At 43.4% G+C, this 20371-nt stretch overlaps 1 protein-coding gene across 8 annotated transcripts in view; it reads right to left on the bottom strand.

Annotated features, from left to right (window-relative positions):
• Window positions 1-277: 277 nt before the first annotated feature.
• myo9b (myosin IXb) overlaps window positions 278-20371 on the bottom strand; it is a 74606-nt gene continuing 54512 nt past the window's right edge. For 4 of the 8 annotated variants that reach the window (XM_024009398.3, XM_024009406.3, XM_024009399.2 and 1 more), the window contains 16 exons: window positions 19195-19325; window positions 18972-19075; window positions 17300-17472; window positions 16690-16797; window positions 14852-15022; window positions 14649-14690; window positions 11272-11383; window positions 9262-9335; window positions 8969-9161; window positions 8585-8713; window positions 8188-8293; window positions 7724-7855; window positions 7345-7468; window positions 6146-6267; window positions 5682-5809; window positions 278-644 (listed from right to left, as the gene is read on the bottom strand). In XM_024009398.3, coding sequence (XP_023865166.1) covers window positions 457-644; window positions 5682-5809; window positions 6146-6267; window positions 7345-7468; window positions 7724-7855; window positions 8188-8293; window positions 8585-8713; window positions 8969-9161; window positions 9262-9335; window positions 11272-11383; window positions 14649-14690; window positions 14852-15022; window positions 16690-16797; window positions 17300-17472; window positions 18972-19075; window positions 19195-19325 — 2037 coding nt within the window. In that variant the 3' untranslated portion in view covers window positions 278-456. Of the gene's footprint in view, window positions 687-5669; window positions 5810-6145; window positions 6268-7344; window positions 7469-7723; window positions 7856-8187; window positions 8294-8584; window positions 8714-8968; window positions 9162-9261; window positions 9336-11271; window positions 11384-14648; window positions 14691-14851; window positions 15023-16689; window positions 16798-17299; window positions 17473-18971; window positions 19076-19194; window positions 19326-20371 lie in introns of all 8 variants that reach the window. The other 4 variants (XM_024009405.3, XM_024009403.3, XM_024009404.3 and 1 more) reach the window with 4 other exon arrangements.

The raw sequence follows: 20371 nt of genomic DNA, 5'->3' as shown, positions 1-20371 counted from the left end.
GTATTGGTACAATAGACTGCACTGTGTCTTGTGTTATTCCATTATGTTTCCCCATTAGAAAACCACAACCGCTTTGGTCATTTTACACACACACACACACACACACACACACACACACACACACACACACACACACACACACGAGTTACCATCAGTACCAGAACACATGCACCACATAGTCAACAGTGTAGTCAGTTTCCACCATATAGTCAACAGTGTAGTCAGTTTCCACCATATAGTCAACAGTGTTGTCAGTTTCCACCATATAGTNACACACACACACACACCTTAACGGACGTAGAAAAATGTACAGAAAGTGCATGGTTCTTGTTTGTGGTGCCATAATACAGCTCCACTGATTACTCCTGTATTTCAGAGGTATTTCTAGTTCTCAAGTTGACTGCAATTGTTTGAAATGACAATTCAATATGTAACAAAAACAGACTGGCACCCAGACTAGTCCTCCTCATCTATGAAGGGGATGTCCAGGTCTGAGAGGTTCCTGCTCATTGCCTTGGTGTTGGGCTGGGGGTTATGTCCATCTGGTTGGTCTCTGGGGCCTGTGGCTGTAGTTCTTTGGGCCAGGTCAGCAGGCTTAGGAGGGCACTCCTGCCTCTGGCTCCTCCACAACAGGTTCACTCTGCCTGGTGGAGACACCAGTCTGGATTAGTCTAATAGTAGACAGCCTGGTAGAGATACTCTGGATTAGTCAAATAGTAGCTGATCCCAGATCTGTTTGTGCTGGGCATGACAATTATAGTCAGAGGAGTTCATATAATATTATACATGTAGGCAGTCCCGGGAATAGAAAACCCAATATCCTGGGGTTGCAAGCACCATGCTCTACCAACTGAGCTACAGAAGACTAGTTGGCTAAAGCGCATACAGATCTAGGACCAGATTAGTGTTATGATATGGGGGTAATTTAATGTTAGCACACAATTAGGCAACACACTACCATGACACACATCCACACTCCATTCCCAGGTGGTAGCATTAACCGAATAGGGGCTGGAAGCCTTGATAAGTCCACATGTGCGAGAAATCAGTGGATTAGCTACCTGTGACCAGAGGCCTCTTGGCCTTTTTAGTTCAGGCATACCTCTTCGTAGTTTTCTTTTTGTATATCTTTTTTTTGGGGGGGGGGGTCACCCTTTTGAACAACAAACAATAATTTGCTTGGACTGGCTGATCTACAAGGTAATGACGGAGCTGATGCCGGTAAGTTTGCTGTCACCTGGGCACATGTACATACAACACAGTCCTCATAAGCTGATTTGTCACCGTCCTCTGCCGATTTTTGAACTTCAACTCCTATTGAATAGTGAAATCCTAAGTATAAATATGTTTTGTGCAAATGTTTTTTTATTTTTTTATTTTTTACAATTGCAAACTTCAAAGAATAGGGCATCAAGGAGTTGGTCTGATGGTGCCTGCTGATGTCATTGGCCTCACCACTTGGTTACAGACCAGTTAACTAGGCCTAAGATTGGCGCCGTCTTCTAGAAGAAGAAGAACATGGCTGACGTTTTACATTCTCCCAACCAATTGTGCTATTTTGTAATTTCTTTTGCGTTTGTGTAACTTATTTTTTTACTTATTGTGCACATAATGTTGCTGCTACCGTCTCTTATGACCGAAAATAACTTCTGAACATCAGAAAAGCAATTATTCACCGCAGACTGGAAGAAACGTATCTTTTAACGAGTCAGACGAGAAGGATTTCCTGCTTTCACTGGAACAGGCCCAGATCCATGCCTTTAGCGTGAAGAAAAGACGCCGGAAAAGAGGACGCAGATCGGGCAGACTTCTGAGAATCCGGGGGCAAACGAGTAAACTCCCACTGCCTTCCATTCTTCTCGCTAAAGTGCAATCATTGGAAAATAAAATGTATTACCTACAATTAAGATTATCCTACCAACGGGACATTAAAAACTGTAACATCTTATGTTGTTTCACCGAGACGTGGCTGAACGAAGATACGGACAATATAGAGCTAGCGGGATTTTCCATGCACCGGCAGAACAGAGACGCTACCTCTGGTAAGACGAGGGTGGTACCGCGATGTCTAATATTAAAGAAGTCTCGAGGCATTGCTCCCCTGAGGTAGAGTACCTTATGATAAGCTGTAAACCACATTATCTACCAAGAGAGTTCTCATCTATATTATTTGTAGCAGTCTATTTTACCACCACAAAACGAAGCTGACACTAAGACCGCTCTCAACCAACTCTATAAGGCCATAAGCAAAGAAAATGCACACCCAGAAGCGGCGCTCCTAGTGGCCGGGGACTTTAATGCAGGAAAACTTAAATCAGTTTTACCAAATTTTACCAAAATCCTAGATCACCTTTATTCCACACACAGAGATGCATACAAAGCTCTCCCCCACCCTCCATTTGGCAAATCTGACCATAATTCTATCCTCCTGATTCCTGCCTACAAGCAAAAACTAAAGCAGGAAATACCAGCGACTCGCTCAATACGGAAGTGGTCACATGATGCGGATGTTACACTACAGGACTGTTTTGCTAGCACAGACTGGAATATGTTCCGGGATTCATCCAATGGCATTGAGGAATACACCACCTCAATCATTTGCTTCATCAATAAGTGCTTCGATGACGTCGTCCCCACAGTGACCGTACGTACATATCCCAACCAGAAGCAGTGGATTACAGGCAACATCCGCATCGAGCTAAAGGCTAGACTTGCCGCTTTCAAGGAGCAGAAGACTAATCCGGACGCTTATAAGAAATCCCGCTATGCCCTCCAACGAACCATCAAACAAGCAAAGTGTCAATATAGGATTAAGATTGAATCAAACTACACCGGCTCTGACGCTCGTCGGATGTGGCAGGGCTCGAAAACTATTACGGACTACAAAGGGATACCCAGACCTGAGCTGCCCAGTGACGCGAGCCTATCAGACGAGCAAAATGCCTTTTATGCTCGCTTCGAGGCAAGCAACACTGAAGCATGCATGAGAGCACCAGCTGTCTCAATGATTAGTGCCGCCCCGTGGCACTCAAATCGGTAGACATGAAGTGCTTTGAAAGGCTGGCCATGGCTCACATCAACAGCATCCTCCTGGACACCACTCCAATTCACATACCGCCCCAACAGATCCACAGATGACACAATCTCAATCGCACACAACACTGCCCTTTCTCACCTGGACAAAAGGAACACCTATGTGAGAATGCTGTTCATTGACTACAGCTGAGCGTTCAACACCATAGTGCCCACAAAGCTCATCACAAAGCTAAGGACTCTGGGACTAAACACCTCCCTCTGCAACTGGATCCTGGACTTCCTGACGGGCCACCCCCAGGTGGTAAGAGTAGGCAACACCACGTCTGCCATGCTGATCCTTAACACTGGGGCACCTCAGGGGTGTGTACTTAGTCCCCTCCTGTATTCCCTGTTCACCCACAACTGTGTGGCCAAACACAACTCCAACACCATCATTAAGTTTGCTGACGACACAACAGTGGTAGGCCTGATCACCGACAACGATGAGACGGCCTATAGGGAGGAGGTCAGAGAACTGGCAGTGTGGTGCCAGGACAACAACCTCTCCCTCAATGTGAGCACGACGAAGGAGCTGATCGTGGACTACAGGAAAAGGAGGGCCGAACAGGCCCCCATTAACATTGACGGGGCTGGAGTGGAGCGGGTTGAGAGTTTAAGTTCCTTGGTGTCCACATCACCAACGAACTATCATGGTCCAAACACACCAAGACAGTCGTGAATAGGGCACGACAAAACCTTTTCCCCCTCAGGAGACTGAAAAGATTTGGCATGGTCCCCGGTTCCTCAAAATGTTCTACAGCTGCACCATCGAGAGCATCCTGACCGGTTGCATCACCACCTGGTATGGCAACTACTTGGCATCTGAGCGTAAGGCGCTACAGAGGGTAGCGGGAACAGCCCAGTACATCACTGGGGCCAAGCTTCCTGCCATCCAGGACCTATATAATAGGCGGTGTCAGAGGAAAGCCCATAAAATTGTAAGAGACTCCAGTCACCCAAGGTATATACTGTTTTCTTTTCTACCGTATGGCAAGCGGTACCGGAGCGCCAAGTCTAGGACCAAAAGGCTCCTCAACAGCTTCTATCCCCAAGCCATAAGACTGATGAACAATTGTGGCGGAAGAATCAGAATTAGTTGTGTAACATAGATCATTAAGATGTCTTATCTGCATAATATGCTTATGTGATATACTTGTTATTAGAATGTATCCCTTCGGACCTCGTCTTAGGGGCCAAACTGAACGATAATTTATAGCGAATGCTATCTGGCTACGGGATACTCATGGCTACGGGATACTTCCGTTCAAAACATCTGTGGTTTGTTATGTGGACTAGGGGGTGGATCTTTGCTATAAAAGATCTCAGTAGCCTTTGTGTTGGCGCTCTCAACGGATCATCAGAGATGGTGATTCGTCGACCAGCCATCGCTATTGCAAAGCTCTCACTATTAAAGATTTAGTTTAAGTATAACTCTGACTTGTGTGATAAGTTTGTCTCTCCTCATTTGATAGTAAAGAAATGAACCACCAAACAATTCATCAAATCGCCACCGGACAATTTACATCGACCCCCCCCTCCCTTTTGTACACTGCTGCTACTCGCTAGTTGTTTGTTACCTATGCATAGTCACTTCGCCCCCACCTACACGTACAGATTACCTCAACTAGCCTGTACTGAGAGCATTATTGAAGCTAGTAGTTGAGTACAATTTGCTAAAGACCAAGTGGCAATAATGTTTTTGCAGATAGATTTGGACCCATGCAAAGCGTTAAGATGGTCTGCGGTAACAATGACTATCCATTTTATAAATTAACTAGAGAAGTGTTTTTGCAAGTGCAGTTCCATTGGGATTTCACTAAAACAATTTAAGAAATGATTTATTTGCAATCGCACACTGACTCGGTACTGGTGCCCCCTGTATATAGCCTTGTTATTCTTATTGTGTGTTACTTTTTATTATTACTTCTTATTTTAGTCTACTTGGTAAATCTTTTCTTCTTGAACTGCAATGTTGGTTAAGGTCTTGTAAGTAAGCATTTCATGGTAAAGTTTGATTTGATTAAGACCCTTAGACTTAGCAGGTGGAACAATATTAGCAAGCTAGTTAATCGGTTTCGTAACACTTGTACAACAGGGACTGGCTGACAGTCGGCCTGCTTGTGATACTAATACAAAAAGTCAGTCAGAAATGCAGTAGATTGAGCAAGCACACACCCTGAAATACCATTGTAAACGGTAAATTCTTTTCCTGGTTACACAAAACCAGCGCTAAAAGCATGCAGACCCACTTTACAACTAGCTACTGTAGAAGGTGGCATCTTGAAAGGGAATCCACCACTTGTTTCTTCAAAAATCTCTCCCCTAATATAGCCAGTAGTTCGCTAGCAGGAGTGGGGAAAACACAAACGGATATGTCAACCATGCGACTTCCAATGCGCCAGACGTAGAAAACAAGACTTTGTTTTACAGCCTGGTTTAAGAAAGCAAGTGCAATCACAACACAATTATTTTCACATGTAATTTCAAAGTAACTACCTGGGCTGTAAAATAAAGTGTAGGCTGTAAAAGAATGTGTTACCGAAAACAAAGAGTTGAAGTGAATGAAGGCAGAGGATGGTGAAGGCTTACCGTACCTCTCTACTGACCTTCTGACTCTAGGCTTCTCACTCTATCCTCCAGCAGGCTCTCTGAGCTGATAGACAACGACAATCTGGACTCTGAGTCGTCAAAGTTCTCCTGCTCCAACTCTGGCAAGCTGCACGCCAGTTCCTCCCTGCACATACACACACACACAGGAACCAAACAGCATATATTGTACCACTAAGACAGTGTCTCTTAATATATTCCTGGGACTGCACCTTTTTGTTCTAGTCCAGCACTATAACACACCTGATTCAACTAACCAAGGGCTCAGTGATTGTTTGAATCAAGTGAGTTAGTGCTGGGTTTAACAAAACTGTGCACCCAGGAATGGTCCAGGAATGTATTGAGGAACGCTGAGCTGTATGGTATATTGTGCATAGTTCAGTCAGATGTGTTAGTGCTGGGCTAGAACAAGATTTTGCACCCCATAACAGAGAACTAGAGGAGCCTCAGTCTCTTCACTCACTTCTCCTGTTTGATGGATTTGATCCTCTCGATGAGGGTCCTCTCTGAATTCATGTCTATATCCGACCGGTTAAGATCGTCCATTTGAGGTACATCCAGCTCTGATGAAGGTTTCTCTAAGAGCTGCAGATATATAGTATGAGTCAATATACCAGACAAGACAAATATTTTTGGGAACGAGGGAACCATATTCCCAAAGTGAAATTCCCAGTGGGAATTGGTATTTGGATCACCAGGTTTACATATTCTCAGATGTATTACACACAAGAGTATACCAAACATTAGGACCACCTCCCTAATATTGAGTTGCACCCATCCCCACTTTGCCATCAGAACAGCCTCAATTCTTCGGGGAATGGACTCTACAAGGTGTCGAAAGCGTTCCACTGGGATGCTGGGCCATGTTGACTCCAATGCTTCCCACAGATTTGTCAAGTTGGCTGGATGTCCTTTGGGTGGTGGACCATTCTTGATTCACACGTGAAACTGTTGAGCGTGAAAAATCCAGCAGCGCTGCAGTTGTTGACACAAACCGGTGTGCCTGGCACCTGTTCAAAGGCACTTACATCTTTTGTATTGCCCATTAACCGTCAATGGCACACATGCACAATCCATGTCTCAATTGTATCAAGGCTTAAAAATCCTTGAACTTGTCCCCTCCCCTTCAACTACACCGATTTTGAAGTGGATTTAACAAGTGACATCAATAATGGATCATAGCTTTCACCTGGATTCAGCTGGTCAGTCTGTCATGGAAAGAGCAGGTGTCCTTAATGTTTTGTATACTCAGTGTATATCAAGTTTATAAAGTATGTTGTAAACACGTCATTGATCTAGGGTTGCAAAACCCCAGCTTTCCCCAAGCTCGTTTGTTTTTCCTGGACGATTTCTCAGAAACCTGAAAACGTTTTCAGAATTTTGCAACCCAATGTGATATCAAAGCAAAGTTACGGTGGAACCAAAGTGTTCTTCCAGTGTCCTGTCTACAGTGTGAAATGGTAGCGACAGTTATTCGTTATTTTATTAGCAGGATCCCTATTAGCTGTTGCTAATGCAGTAGCTACTTTGACTGGGGTCCACACAAAACATGACATAATACAGAACATTAATAGACCGGAACAGCTCAAGGATATAACTACATACATTGTAAATACAAATAACAGAAATAAAAAAGGTCCTGTACTAATGTAATGTACTTACAGTGTTCTGTCTCTTGAGCATCAGCTTGTTGACGGCCAGGGCCTCAGCGAACTCCAGCTGTGTGATCTCCTGCATCTTCTCAGTGTACCGTCTAAACTGTTCTAAGATCAGGATCTCTACACACCTGGTGGGAGAGAAAGGACAGGGCTTCTCACAGCAAAATACACACAAAATGTTTACTAAAGACTACATCTTAAACTCAAGTGCAAACATCACATCAGTGCATTGGCTGTACATGAAAGTGAGTCTACAGGCGTTTCTCACATTAGAATGCCACTAACAATAAAATGTGTTTAAAAAAAAAAAAACGCCCTAAAATAACCACATCAGCCCTCTTTGTCAACATTACTACCACTGTAGTGATGTAGTGTAGTCTCACGTGGTTATCTTGGAGATGTCCTTCATGCTAAGGAAAGGGTCTGTGGTGTCAGGGGATCGCAGGATGCAGGGGGCAAACACTATGGCCAGGGAGTTAGCAGACATCCTGTTGTGCTCTTCCTCCTTTGCCACTCTAGAGGAAGGAAATATCCATCAGTCTGACACAACAGGTCTATTCTCATACTGTAACATGGTTAACCTGTCATGTGGCATAATCAGGGCCCAAAAGTTTTTCCTGGTCAAGTGTGATTAGGAAACACTCCGGGACCGAAGGAAAAACTCAAGGCCCAAAGCATAGCATACGAAAGCCTTTGTATGGAAGATGGTGGATTGCTACTGTCAGTCAAGATGCATGGCGATGTACTGTACAGGTTATTGAGTGATGTGAAAACGAGTGATAAGTAGAAAGACCATTATACCCATATACTGTAGATAAAACTGATCCATCGGTCTGCTGCTACCTACCTGACCAGGTGAAAGACCAGCCTCTCCAGCGTGTTGAAGTTAGAAGGGGGGAGGTCGTCCAGTTTCTGGTAGACCGCACGCAGCTGTTCAGATTGCTCTGGCAACTCTGCAGATGAAATGAACAGTGTCAAATACTTTGACATACTGTACTACTAAAGTACTTCAGGTGGCTAATTTAGCTTGATTGGCGTGCAAGGTGGACGAAGGACTATTCCATTGAATCCAGTGTATGGGGCTAAATCCAGTTCAACACAAGTATTTGAAACGGATTTCTCTGGCATTTCTTAATGAAAAAGAAATGGAAAAATACTTATTGAACTTCACACAACTATGACAACTCAATTTCATTTTTTGCTACGTTGTGCCCTACTGAACACAGCCCACCAGACAAACTCACCCACAGCGTGCAGGAAGTCGTTGTAGAGGCTGAAGGTAAGGAGGGGCTCAGGCAGCTCTCTGAGCCAGCGTTTCACCAGACCTGTCACCGTGTGGATGGAGTAGTTCTCAAGAGTTGCCCTCTCTGGGTCTGACAAAAAATACAATTGTCTTGTGTTTTTTGTGTGTGGTAAGAATTGTACAAATAAATTGAATGAATGTATAAATGAAAAACAGAAACATGACTTTATGGTAAATGCTGTAACTACCAGTATACTACAATAGTGCGTGAATGTAGTGCCATTATTGATTGACCAACAATTAGAACAGTTTAATACAATAAAAAAAGGTTTTGTTGATTGTACTAAACCAAAAAGGACATTCAGGGTTAAGGTAGTGGTCTTACTGGTCTCCAGTAGCTGGTGCAGTTCCCTGGCGCGGCAGGCAGAGCCAGACTTGCGGTAGATGCCCTCTGTGTACAGGCCGTTCATCTCCACATGCTCCAGCATCATCTGTACCACCATAGGGATTGGGTAGGTCTTACTGGTCAGAACACACACCTCTACCCCAAAGTGCAGATGGCCTGGTACCCCATCGTCCTAACACACAGACATAGGATGCACACTGGATCAAACAATAGTCCTGACAAACTTTACTTGACAAACTTTAAAAACACTTGACCCATGTAGTGCTGCTTACCAGCCTGGCGCATCGTGTTGAGCAAGCGTTGATGATTTTGGAGAGGCATTTCTTGTGACATATCAATTTGCAAGCTAAAGGACCGAACAAGGGGGACAAGAACACAATGGTAAGAAATGTGGAGTCTGTTCTAATGTTACAATTAGGGGTGCTGGCAGCGAAGCTCGTTTTTGAATGAATTCCATTTTTTCCTCCACCTTTGTCACAATATCTCAACGCCCAATTGGTTAAAAAAAAAGTATACTTTGGCAATACACGTGCAAGTGACACTTTCTTACGGCATAATTCCATATTCATGTCCCTGGTCTTTTCAATGGGCTTGACGATTATATCATAACATTGGATTAATATATTTCTGCCGGATGCAGAAATGTTTGCCCATTGAATAACATTCAAAGCCTATAGAACCAACAAGCCAACAACTGCTACTCAGACACCAAAAACAGCACAAATTCCCCCATAGGTGGCGCTCTAATAAGCATTCAAAGTCCAAGGCTCAGCCACGCTGCCCAGTTTAACGTAGAACAACAAAACTATAGGAGGAGGAAGATTATTTAAGATACTTTTTCAGAAGACAGGCAAGGACTCTGTTGTCCTGGCACCATTGGGGTGGCACAATTGGGGTGCTAGGACAGAGAAGAGCTTGGACTGGGCTGAGCGGGAGCCAAGAGACCTGAGGTGGCAGAACGGAGTGCTCGGGTTGGGGTGTAGGGTTTGAGCATAGCCTGAAGGTAGGGAGGGCAGTTCCTCATGCTGTTGCCTAGGTAAGCACCATGGTCTTGTAGTGGATGCGAGCTTTGACTGGAAGCCAGTGGAGATTGTGGAGGACCGGGGTGACATGAGAGGACTTGGGAAGGTTGAAAACCAGGTGGGCTGCAGCATTTTGGATAAGTTGCAGGGGTTTGATGGCACATGCGGGTAGCCCAGCCAACAGCGAGTTGCAGTAGATGGGAGAGGACAAGTCCCTTGACTAGGAACTGCGCTGCTTCCTGTGTGAGTTAGGTTCTTACTCTAGCGATGTTGTAGAGCATGAACCTGCAGGAGCTAGTCACTGCTTTTGATGTTTGCAGGGAACGAAAGGGTGTTGTCCAGGGTCACACCGAAGTTCTTTGTACTTTGGGAGATTACATGGCTGTGTGCTCGATTTTATACACCTGTCAGCAACAGGTGTGGCTGAAATATCCGAATTCACTAATTTGAAGGGGTGTCCACATACTTGTGTATATATAGTGTATATTTCTGTTGTAATGTTCTCATCTATGTTATAAATATACACTCGCCGGCCAGTTTATTAGGTACACCACCTCGTTCACAAAAATGTATCGCTCCTACAGATTGTCAGGTGGCCGTGGCTTGCTATATAAAGCAGGCAAACAGGCATATAGTTACTGTTTGAGTAAACATTAGAATGGGCAAAACGAGTGATCTAAGCGACTGAGCAAGGTATGATCGTAGTTGCCAGGCGCGCCAGATCCAGACACGGCCGCCCTCCTGGGCTTTTCACACACGGCAGTGTCCAGGGTTTATCGAGACAAACAGACATAACTGAGCAGTACAACAGTGGTGTACTGTTGTCACAGATGGGCTATTGCAGCAGACGACCACACCATACACTCCTATCAGTGGCGGCTCCAGTGGGCACGCAATCACCAAAACTTGACAATTGAGGAGTCGGAAAATATTGCCTTGTCTGACGAATGCTGTTGCGTCATGCTGATGGCAGAGTCAGGATTTGGCGTAAAGTAGCATGAGTCCATGGACCAATCCTGCCTGGTGTCAACGGTACAGGCTGGTGGCGGTGGTCTTGGCACACGTTAGGTCCCTTGATACCAATTCAGCAACAGACGTTTCCGACACCTTGTAATCCGAAGAATTCGGGTTGTTCTGGAGGCAAAGAAGGGTGTCTGACCCGGTACGAGATGGGTGTACATAATAAACTGGTTATTCTATGTTCTAGTTTTATGTTCTAAGATGGTGAACAACAGACAGTGTTATCTGTAGGCTACTCACCGCTGCACATGTAGGCCTTCTCCATGCCCCAGATGTAGGAACCACACAGGTCACAGGTCTGCATGATGTTCACCTGGTACGTACTGAACATGTGATCTAGAGGGCTGTTGGGCTTGAAACAGTATAACACACATCAGATAGGGAGAATGACAGGCAACCTGGGACCTTACATACCAAAGTTGCGTGCGACAAAAAAAATACTAAACCCTGCGTGAACTTGACAGGAAAGTGTGCATATCTCCACGCAAATCTCAGACCTTGCGTACGAACAACTTCTAATGGTTGATCAACTGTATTGGAAGCAAATATTGTTCTTTGGGGGAAATGGTGGTGTTTGATGCACAGGAATTATAATAATGATAGGCTAATAAAAACATTACAACGTAGCCCTAATGATAAAATATGAATTTTCCTTTGGTAAGAGAATCGCATAGCAGCATGCCGCCTAATATATTTATTTTACTTTTATTATATGCTGTGTGTTCGGAAAATATTCAGACACCTTGACTTTTTCCACATTTTGTTACGTTACAGCCTTATTTTAAAATTGATTAAATATTATTTTTTACTCAATCTACACACACTACCCCATAATGACAAAGCGAAAACAGGTTTTCAGAAATTTGAGCACATTTATTAAAAAAAGATACCATATTTACATAACTATTCAGACCCTTTTCTATGAGACTTGAAATTGAGCTCAGGTGCATCCTGTTTCCATTGGTCATCCTTGAGATGTTTCTACAACTTGATTCGAGTCCACCTGTGGTAAATTCAATTGATTGGACATGATTTGGAAAAGCACACACCTGTCCCATAGTTGACAGTGTATGTCAGAGAAAAAACCAAGCCATGAGGTCGAAGGAATTGTCCGTAGAGCTCCGAGATAGGATTGTGTCGAGGCACAGATCTGGGGAAGGGTAACAACACATTTCTGGAGCATTGAAGGTCTCCAAGAACACAGTGGCCTCCATCATTCTTAAATGGATGAAGTTTGGAACCACCAAGACTCTTCCTAGAGCTGGCCGACCAGCCAGTCACTCTGACAGAGCTCCAGAGTTCCTCTGCAGAGGTGGGAGAACCTTCCAGAAGGACAACCATCTCTGCAGCACTCAACCAATCAGGCCTTTATGGCCAGACGGAAACCACTCACTCCTCAGTAAAAGGCGCATGACAGCCCACTTGGGAGTTGCCAAAAGGCACCTAAAGAACTCTCTGACCATGAGAAACAAGATTATCTGATCTGATAAAACCAAGTTGAACTCTATGGCTTGAATGCCAAGCATCACATCTGGAGGAAACCTGGCACCATCCCTACGGTGAAGCATGGTGGTGGCAGCATCATGCCGTGGGGATGTTTTTTTAGCGGCAGGACTGGGAGACTAGTCAGGATCGAGGGAAAGATGAATGGAGCAAAGTACAGAGATCCTTAAGGAAAACCTGCTCCAGAGCACTCAGGACCTCAGATTGGGGCGAAGGTTCACCTTCCAACAGGACAATGACCCTAAGCACACAGCCAAGACAACGCAGTAGTGGCTTCGGGACAAGTCTCTGAATGTCCAGCCAGAGCCCAGACTTGAACCCGATCTAACATCTCTGGAAAGACCTGAAAAAAGCTGTGCAGCGACGCTCCCCATCCAACCTGATAGAGCTTGAGAGGATCTGCAGAGAAGGGGAGAAACTCCCTAAATACAGGTGTGCCAAGCTTGTAGCGTCATACCCAAGAAAACTTGAGGCTGTGATCGCTGCCAAAGGTGCTTCAACAAAGTACCGAGTAAAAGGTCTAAATACTTATGTAAATGTGATATTTCATATTTTTTTTTTTTTTAAACCTAAACTTTCTAAACCTGTTTTTGCTTTGTCATTATGGGGTATTGTGCGTAGATTGAGGACACACACAATTTAATACAAGGCTGTAACGTAATAAAATGTGGAAAAGGTCAAGGGGTCTGAACACTTTCCGAATGCACTGTAGGCCTAAATCATACTCATATTGCAGGGCATGTCTCTCCTTTACTGACATGACTGGTTTAGTCCCACTACACCACAAATATTAGGCTAACATTTATCCATCGCTCATTCAATAGCCAACCAATGCTTGAAAGTAAATAGACTGTTAGCAGTATGGGTTGGCTACAGTATTGCTGTGCGATAGGAGTGTGATACCCTATTCAATCTCAGAGCCTATACTAAAGGCAGGAGATAGAAACACAATCATGTATTGATAAACAAAATATTGAACAATTCGTATTTTTCATGGAAGTGTGGGGTGTAGGCAGCATTTACTTTTAAATTGTTCAATAGACAATCAATCTTACAGAATGCACAGCCAGTGTTTGGCACTCGCTATAGGCGTCATGCATTTTTTTTTAAGTCACTGCAAAAGATCAAAACATTCTGGCTACACCTCTACAGAAATGTGATCAAATTTGCCATTGCTCTTTCTTTTATACTGTCATGTCACAGTTCCAACATCTCCAAATCATACAGAAAATGAGGGAGATTTTGTTACCATAAAAGGTGAATGGAGGGAGTTTCAGGCGGGTTGTAAACGCTTGTTCAAGAGCGTAGAAATCAGTGTTGGAAAAAGTACTCAATTGTCATAATTGAGTAAAAGTATAGATACCTTAATAGAAAATGACTCAAGTAAAAGTCACCCAGTAAAATTCTTTGAGTAAAAGTCTAAAAGTATTTGGTTTTACATTTACTTATGATACTTAAGTATATTTTAGCAATGAAATATACTGAAGTATCAAAAGTAAAAGGATAAATCATTTCAAATTCCTTATAGTAAGCAAACCAGATGGCACAATTTTCTTTTTTAAATTTATGGATATCTAGGGGCACACTCCAACACTCAGACGCCATTTACAAAAAAAGCATTTGTGTTTAGTGAGTCCGCAAGACCAGAGGCAGTCGATATGACCAGGGATGTTCTTTTGATAAGTGTGTGAATTGGACCATTTTCCTGTCCTGCTAAACATTCTAAATGCAATAAGTACTTTTGGGTGTCAGGGAAAATGTATGGAGTAAAAGGTAAATCATTTTCTTGAGGAATGTAGTGAAGTGAGTTGTCAAAAATATAAAAAGTAAAGTACAGATACTCATAACTACTTAAGTAGCACTTTAAAGTATTTTTACTCCACTGCTAGAAATATAGTATGGCTCTGATTTATCAATGAAAATGTGTATATGTTGCGTGCGACAGTTTGATAAATCCCAATCATTTGTTGTGCATGCAAATCCTAGAATCTCCACATACACCAGAATTTAGTGAGAAATCCATGCACTGTTAACAAATGAGGACCCCGGACCATTAATCTGGGTTTACTTTTGACAGTGCTATTCAGAGGTTATTATCATACAATTTAACTTACACATTTGCTCTTTTTCCCTTTCACCTTTGTCTTTTTCATGGTCTGCAACACATTGAAAAGTAGACATGGAACATCTGCACCTCTTAAAATAACATACACAGCTCTTAAACTTTCAAAAGTGTATTCTGCTCACAAGCAATGTAAAAGAACTGTTGCGAGTGTGTGTGTGCGTGCATGGTCTGTGTGTGTTTATTCAGAACTACCTTGACCGGCCCAAACCCCTCTCGTTTGATCTCTCCCCGTATGAAGCCATCCAGGACGGACTGGAACAGGTTGACCACCGACTGGACCTCAGTCTGCTGCTTGGCTTCGGCAAGACTGGACACCCGGTTCTGGTAGCCCTTCATCAAGCCCTTGTAGCTGATGTGGGGCTTCTGTTCGGAGAGGACACATGGGAGAGGAGGACAGGGTTAATGAAGAGTGTGGGGGTGATTTGATGTACAGTATAGCACATCCCAAATCTTTACATCCGTCTTGGGCAGTGAATGCCAATCTATTTTAAAACCAGTTTCAAGACACCCTTTCGAACTTGGTTAATTACCCCCATGCATAGTTCCTTATCAAAATACCTAGAGCTCCATAAAACGATCTCTGTATTCAAGGTGCCTAGATCAGTAGGCTTGCTCCTACCTATCTTTCCGATTTGGTCCTGCCGTACATACCTACATGTACGCTACGGTCACAAGACGCAGGCCTCCTAATTATCCCTAGAATTTCTAAGCAAACAGCTGGAGGCAGGCTTTCTCCTATAGAGCTCCATTTTAATGGAATGGTCTGCCTACCCATGTGAGAGACGCAGACTCGGTCTCAACCTTTTAAGTCTTTACTGAAGACTCATCTCTTCAGTGGGTCATATGATTGAGTGTAGTCTGGCCCAGGAGTGTGAAGGTGAACGGAAAGGCTCTGGAGCAACGAACCACCCTTGCTGTCTCTGCCTGGCCGGTTCCCCTCTCTCCACTGGGATTCTCTGCCTCTAACCCTATTACAGGGGCTGAATCACTGGCTTACTGTTGCTCTTTCATGCCGTCCCTAGGAGGGGTGCGTCACTTGAGTGGGTTGAGTCACTGACGTGATCTTGTCTGGGTTGGCGCCCCCCCTTGGGTTGTGCCGTGGCGGAGATCTTTGTGGCTATACTCGGCCTTGTCTCAGGATGGTAAGTTGGTGGTTGAAGATATCCCTCTAGTGTGTGTGGGGCTATGCTTTGGCAAAGTGGGTGGGGTTATATCCTTCCTGTTTGGCCCTGTCCGGGGGTATCATCGGATGGGGCCACAGTGTCTCCTGACCCCTCCTGTCTCAGCCTCCAGTATTTATGCTGCAGTAGTTTATGTGTCGGGGGCTAGGGTCAGTTTGTTATATCTGGAGTACTTTTCCTGTCTTATCCGGTGTCCTGTGTGAATTTAAGTATGCTCTCTCTAATTCTCTCTTTCTCTCTATCTTTCTCTCTCTCGGAGGACCTGTGCCCTAGGACCATGCCTCAGGACTACCTGGCATGATGACTCCTTGCTGTCCCCAGTCCACCTGGCCCTGCTGCTGCTCCAGTTTCAACTGTTCGCCTGCGGCTTTGGAACCCTATCCTGTTCACCGGACGTGCTACCTGTCCCAGACCTGCTGTTTTCAACTCTCTAGAGACAGCAGGAGCGGTAGAGATACTCTTAATGATCGGCTATGAAAAGCCAACTGACATTTACTCCTGAAGTGCTGACTTGCTGCACCCTCGACAACTACTGTGATTATTATTATTTGACCATGCTGGTCATCTATGAACATTTGAACATCTTGGCCATGTTCTGTTATAATCTCCACCGGCACAGCCAGACGAGGACTGGCACCCTCATAGCCTGGTTCCTCTCTAGGTTTCTTCCTAGGTTTTGGCCTTTCTAGGGAGTTTTTCCTAGCCACCGTGCTTCTACACCTGCATTGCTTTCTGTTTGGGGTTTTAGGCTGGGTTTCTGTACAGCACTTTGAGATATCAGCTGATGTAAGAAGGGCTATATAAATACATTTGATTTGATCAGTCCGGTGGATAGACTTGTATACTCACCGAGACGGAGTACATGCCCTTGATGGTCTCTCTGAGCTGCATGGTGGCTGTGAGGAAGATGCTCTCTGTCGCTGACAGCTCCTTCGCCCTTGTACGCAGCTCATTTACCTGGAGAGATGGTGGGTATGAAGTTACATGGATTTTTTTGTTACATAAAAAAAAAAAAAAAAACTTTATTTAACTAAGTCAGTTAAGAACAAATTCTTATTTATGGATCTCTACATGTATCATTATCTATCATTCAAAATGGCCCTGACTACGTGTTCAGATCGGTATGTTATAAAGATGCACTGCAAGAACATGCAAGTAACCAAGCACGTGAAGGAAAATGTTAGTGCACTAAGTCTATAGACGCCTATAGCGCCATGTCTCAGAATTATTAGTACACATGTGAGTGTGTCAATGAGTGAGAAAGAAAGATGGTGAATGAAAGACAGGGCGATCTTAGTCAGTCAATAACTGCTCTTGAAAAACTCTGAAGACTAAAACACATCCTAATTAACCAATAGGCAGTACGATACTGTTTTTTTATAAAACAATATGCAGTTGCAATAGGGCTAACTCCTAAGCCTGATGTGAATACCAGGTGAGTGAAAGACAGGTATCCCACCTGGTTCCCCAGGAACTCGTCCAGGTTTCGGAGCTCGTTGGTGTTGGTGATCTCCCGTTCCAGAGAAGCATTCCACTTCTCAGAAACTCTCGAGGCTTGGCTGATCCTGATGGTGGGGTTATGAGGCTGCCCGCTGCCCTCGCACGACAAGGGGTAGGAGTATGGAGAGATGGCTGTAGGTAAGGGAAGGATGTGTGTGTGCTTTTAGAGGGGACATGTGGTTGAGATTATACCATTGACCACTAGATGGTAGTAAAGAGACACGATTTGAAAGGCACTAAAAAATGTATCAGTCATTGGGCTCTATTTTAACAAACCTAATGCAATGTTAAATCTAAACGATACCGGTAACGCTACAGGTCCAGGGGTGTGTCAAAATTATCGGTGCACTTGCTGACGTTGGCACAAAAGGGCTGGGTTTTGATGAATAAGCAAGGTGTGGGTGTGTCGAGGCTTGGCCCCTCACTGGCCAATCAGAACGTGCTCCATGGCAAAATATGTGGTTGTTTCAGATTGTGTGTTTACAATCTTTTATGTATTGCCTTGGAATCAACTCCAATTTCAATGTAAGTCTGTTATAGTTTGTTAAATGGCTTACAGAAACTAAATGTAGACCTATCCCCTCTTTGCTAAATAGGTTAACTTGAACCCATTTGCAGTCCATATTGTTCTAAGTAATTGTATGTCTTCAATAGCATTCACACTGAAATAGGGTCTAGGCCTACTGTACATTTCATTATGGCTGAGCATGGACATGCCAAACATTGTCAATAAGCAACATTAAATTCATTATAGTTACGGCCTAAAAATAACTAATTCTAATCAAAACAACAACTTGTTTTAAATAGGCTATGTCACACTTACAGGCACCATCATTTCTCCCCGTGGGCATATAATATTAAAAACAACACATTATGGAGGGTTTTTACGCACATCCAAAATGGACCTGCATGGCTAAAATAATGTGGGACTGTCTACAATGCATAGATAAAAAGGTTAATTTCAGCTCACTGTTTGATTCCTCTCAAACGTGATATTTTAATAAAGCTTTGGTGATTAAGATTTACTTCCAAGTGGTCTCAGGAGTTAAACCCTTTATCAACAGTCTTGACTACTTCCAGATTACATTGGGCAGACAAAAACAACCTTAATTGAGAGGAGGGGAGGCTATGGTTTGTTTTTTATCAAATAAACCGAAAATGGGGTAAACACTTTTTTTCTTTCTAAATACGAAGTCTACAGGCACCAAAAGCACATTAGTCTACTCTTGTTCCATGCGCATATGGGAAGTGTGCGTCACAGCTGGATAGGCTGAGTTTTCGCTGTCAAAATTCATGTCATAACCAACTTTGTTACCGCTAGAACCAGCTTTTGGTTGGCCTTAAATATCCCTATCAGCGCTGCCTGAAATTACCAATTTGGATCATGTTTTTAAGGACACACCGCAAATATTTCCACCCTGCCCATCTGAGCGAAAGCGAGCTGATATAAGACAGGTAAATTGCCAAACCTGGCATTCAGGCTGGAAAATGCAGGGCTCCAGTTTTTACATGATGAACTTGCAAACTAATGTGCGTTTGACACTAGCGCCACCTTAACGCCAGCCTAAAATAGAGCCCTAAAGCTGGAAGGCACAGTGAGCAGTTTGCTGTAGGGGGCAGGACTACAGTACCTTCTTTTTCAGATTGTGTATTCGCATTAGTCCCCTTCCCGTACTCAGGTGGCTGAGCCTCTCTATTGGGCCATTTCTTCCTAATCTTACTGAAAAATCCAAACCTGTGGAACACAAAAGGATAACATTTAACCATGACAAAGAACACAGTATCATCTCCATTCAATATGCAGGAAATAACTAAAAAACAAATAAATTATGGTTTACAGCCTCCCGCCTTTACCTCTCAAATGTGGCCGGTTGGGATTGACTGTAGTCTTTGATGATTGATTGGTACTCCTGGCTCTCATTGGTACTCCTGGCTGGGAGGCTGAACCTTCCAACATTCGTGGTAATATCTGAAGATTTCTGAAACTGAGGGAAAACAATTACTGAACATCTAAGATTGTATGACATGAGACAACAACCATGCTGGGGGCAAATCAGATACATCATTATTAACTGGTAACATGTGGGGAATGATTGTGCCTAGATAGTAAGAAAATATTGAGAACAGATGTCATGCCATTTCCCCAGCAAAACTCCCAGGCCCAGCCACACCAGTTAGTTAGTTAGTTCCAATGATGTTTATAAACCCTAGATGACTGTAGGGAGTGATGTTTTGAAGCCAGTGCGCAGCCATTTTTGTGCAGCCATTTTTCCTCCATTGTAAAAAATATTTTTGAAGTTATAAAAATGCCTTTAATGTCTACATTCGTTTTTGAGAATTCTTAGTTGCTACATACATTATAAATGAATGATAAACCCATTGATTCTTGATGTTTTTTGTTGTTGAAGAATATACCTTATAAATGCCTCCTTGAGCTTAGTTCAACTGTCGTACGCCATCATAACCCAGCATAAGCTTTTTTTTTTACTTCAATGTTTGTAAACAAGTTAAATGTAAACAAACACTGTACATCCTCAAAACATGGTTAAAAAAAACAATTACCTCAATGATCAGTCATTGCATTCATAGCATCGATCCCTCCGCTTTTTTACCAAAACAAAGGCCGAGTGGCCGCTTAGTTATTGTTTTAGCTGCGGATTTCTAGCTTTAAAGCATTCTTTAAAATTATATTATGTGAAATGAACATAAAAATAAACTAAAAATATATTTCAACATTTTCCTTAAAGTATCATTTTTAGAGAGTACTAATGCTACTGTCCCCACTACAACAAAGAAATACTTAAATACAGGTATTTGGTCCTTGAAACATTTGATTGAAATACTGTAGAATTCCATTCATTCCTATGGAGGACTGCTCCTTCTGAGGAGTACCAATGTGGCGGCCAATGGCTTCAAAGCCGCTCATTGGCCAATACATAGCATAATCAATCACGGATGTATATACATCATTGGTTAGTACCCATTCCCCAGCAGGAACGCCTGTCTGCCTGCAGCCACCACACCCATAGCC

This window comes from Salvelinus sp. IW2-2015, linkage group LG19, assembly GCF_002910315.2.
Source record: "Salvelinus sp. IW2-2015 linkage group LG19, ASM291031v2, whole genome shotgun sequence".
Classification (NCBI taxonomy): Eukaryota; Metazoa; Chordata; class Actinopteri; order Salmoniformes; family Salmonidae; genus Salvelinus; species Salvelinus sp. IW2-2015.
This window is presented reverse-complemented; position numbering and strand designations above follow the sequence as displayed.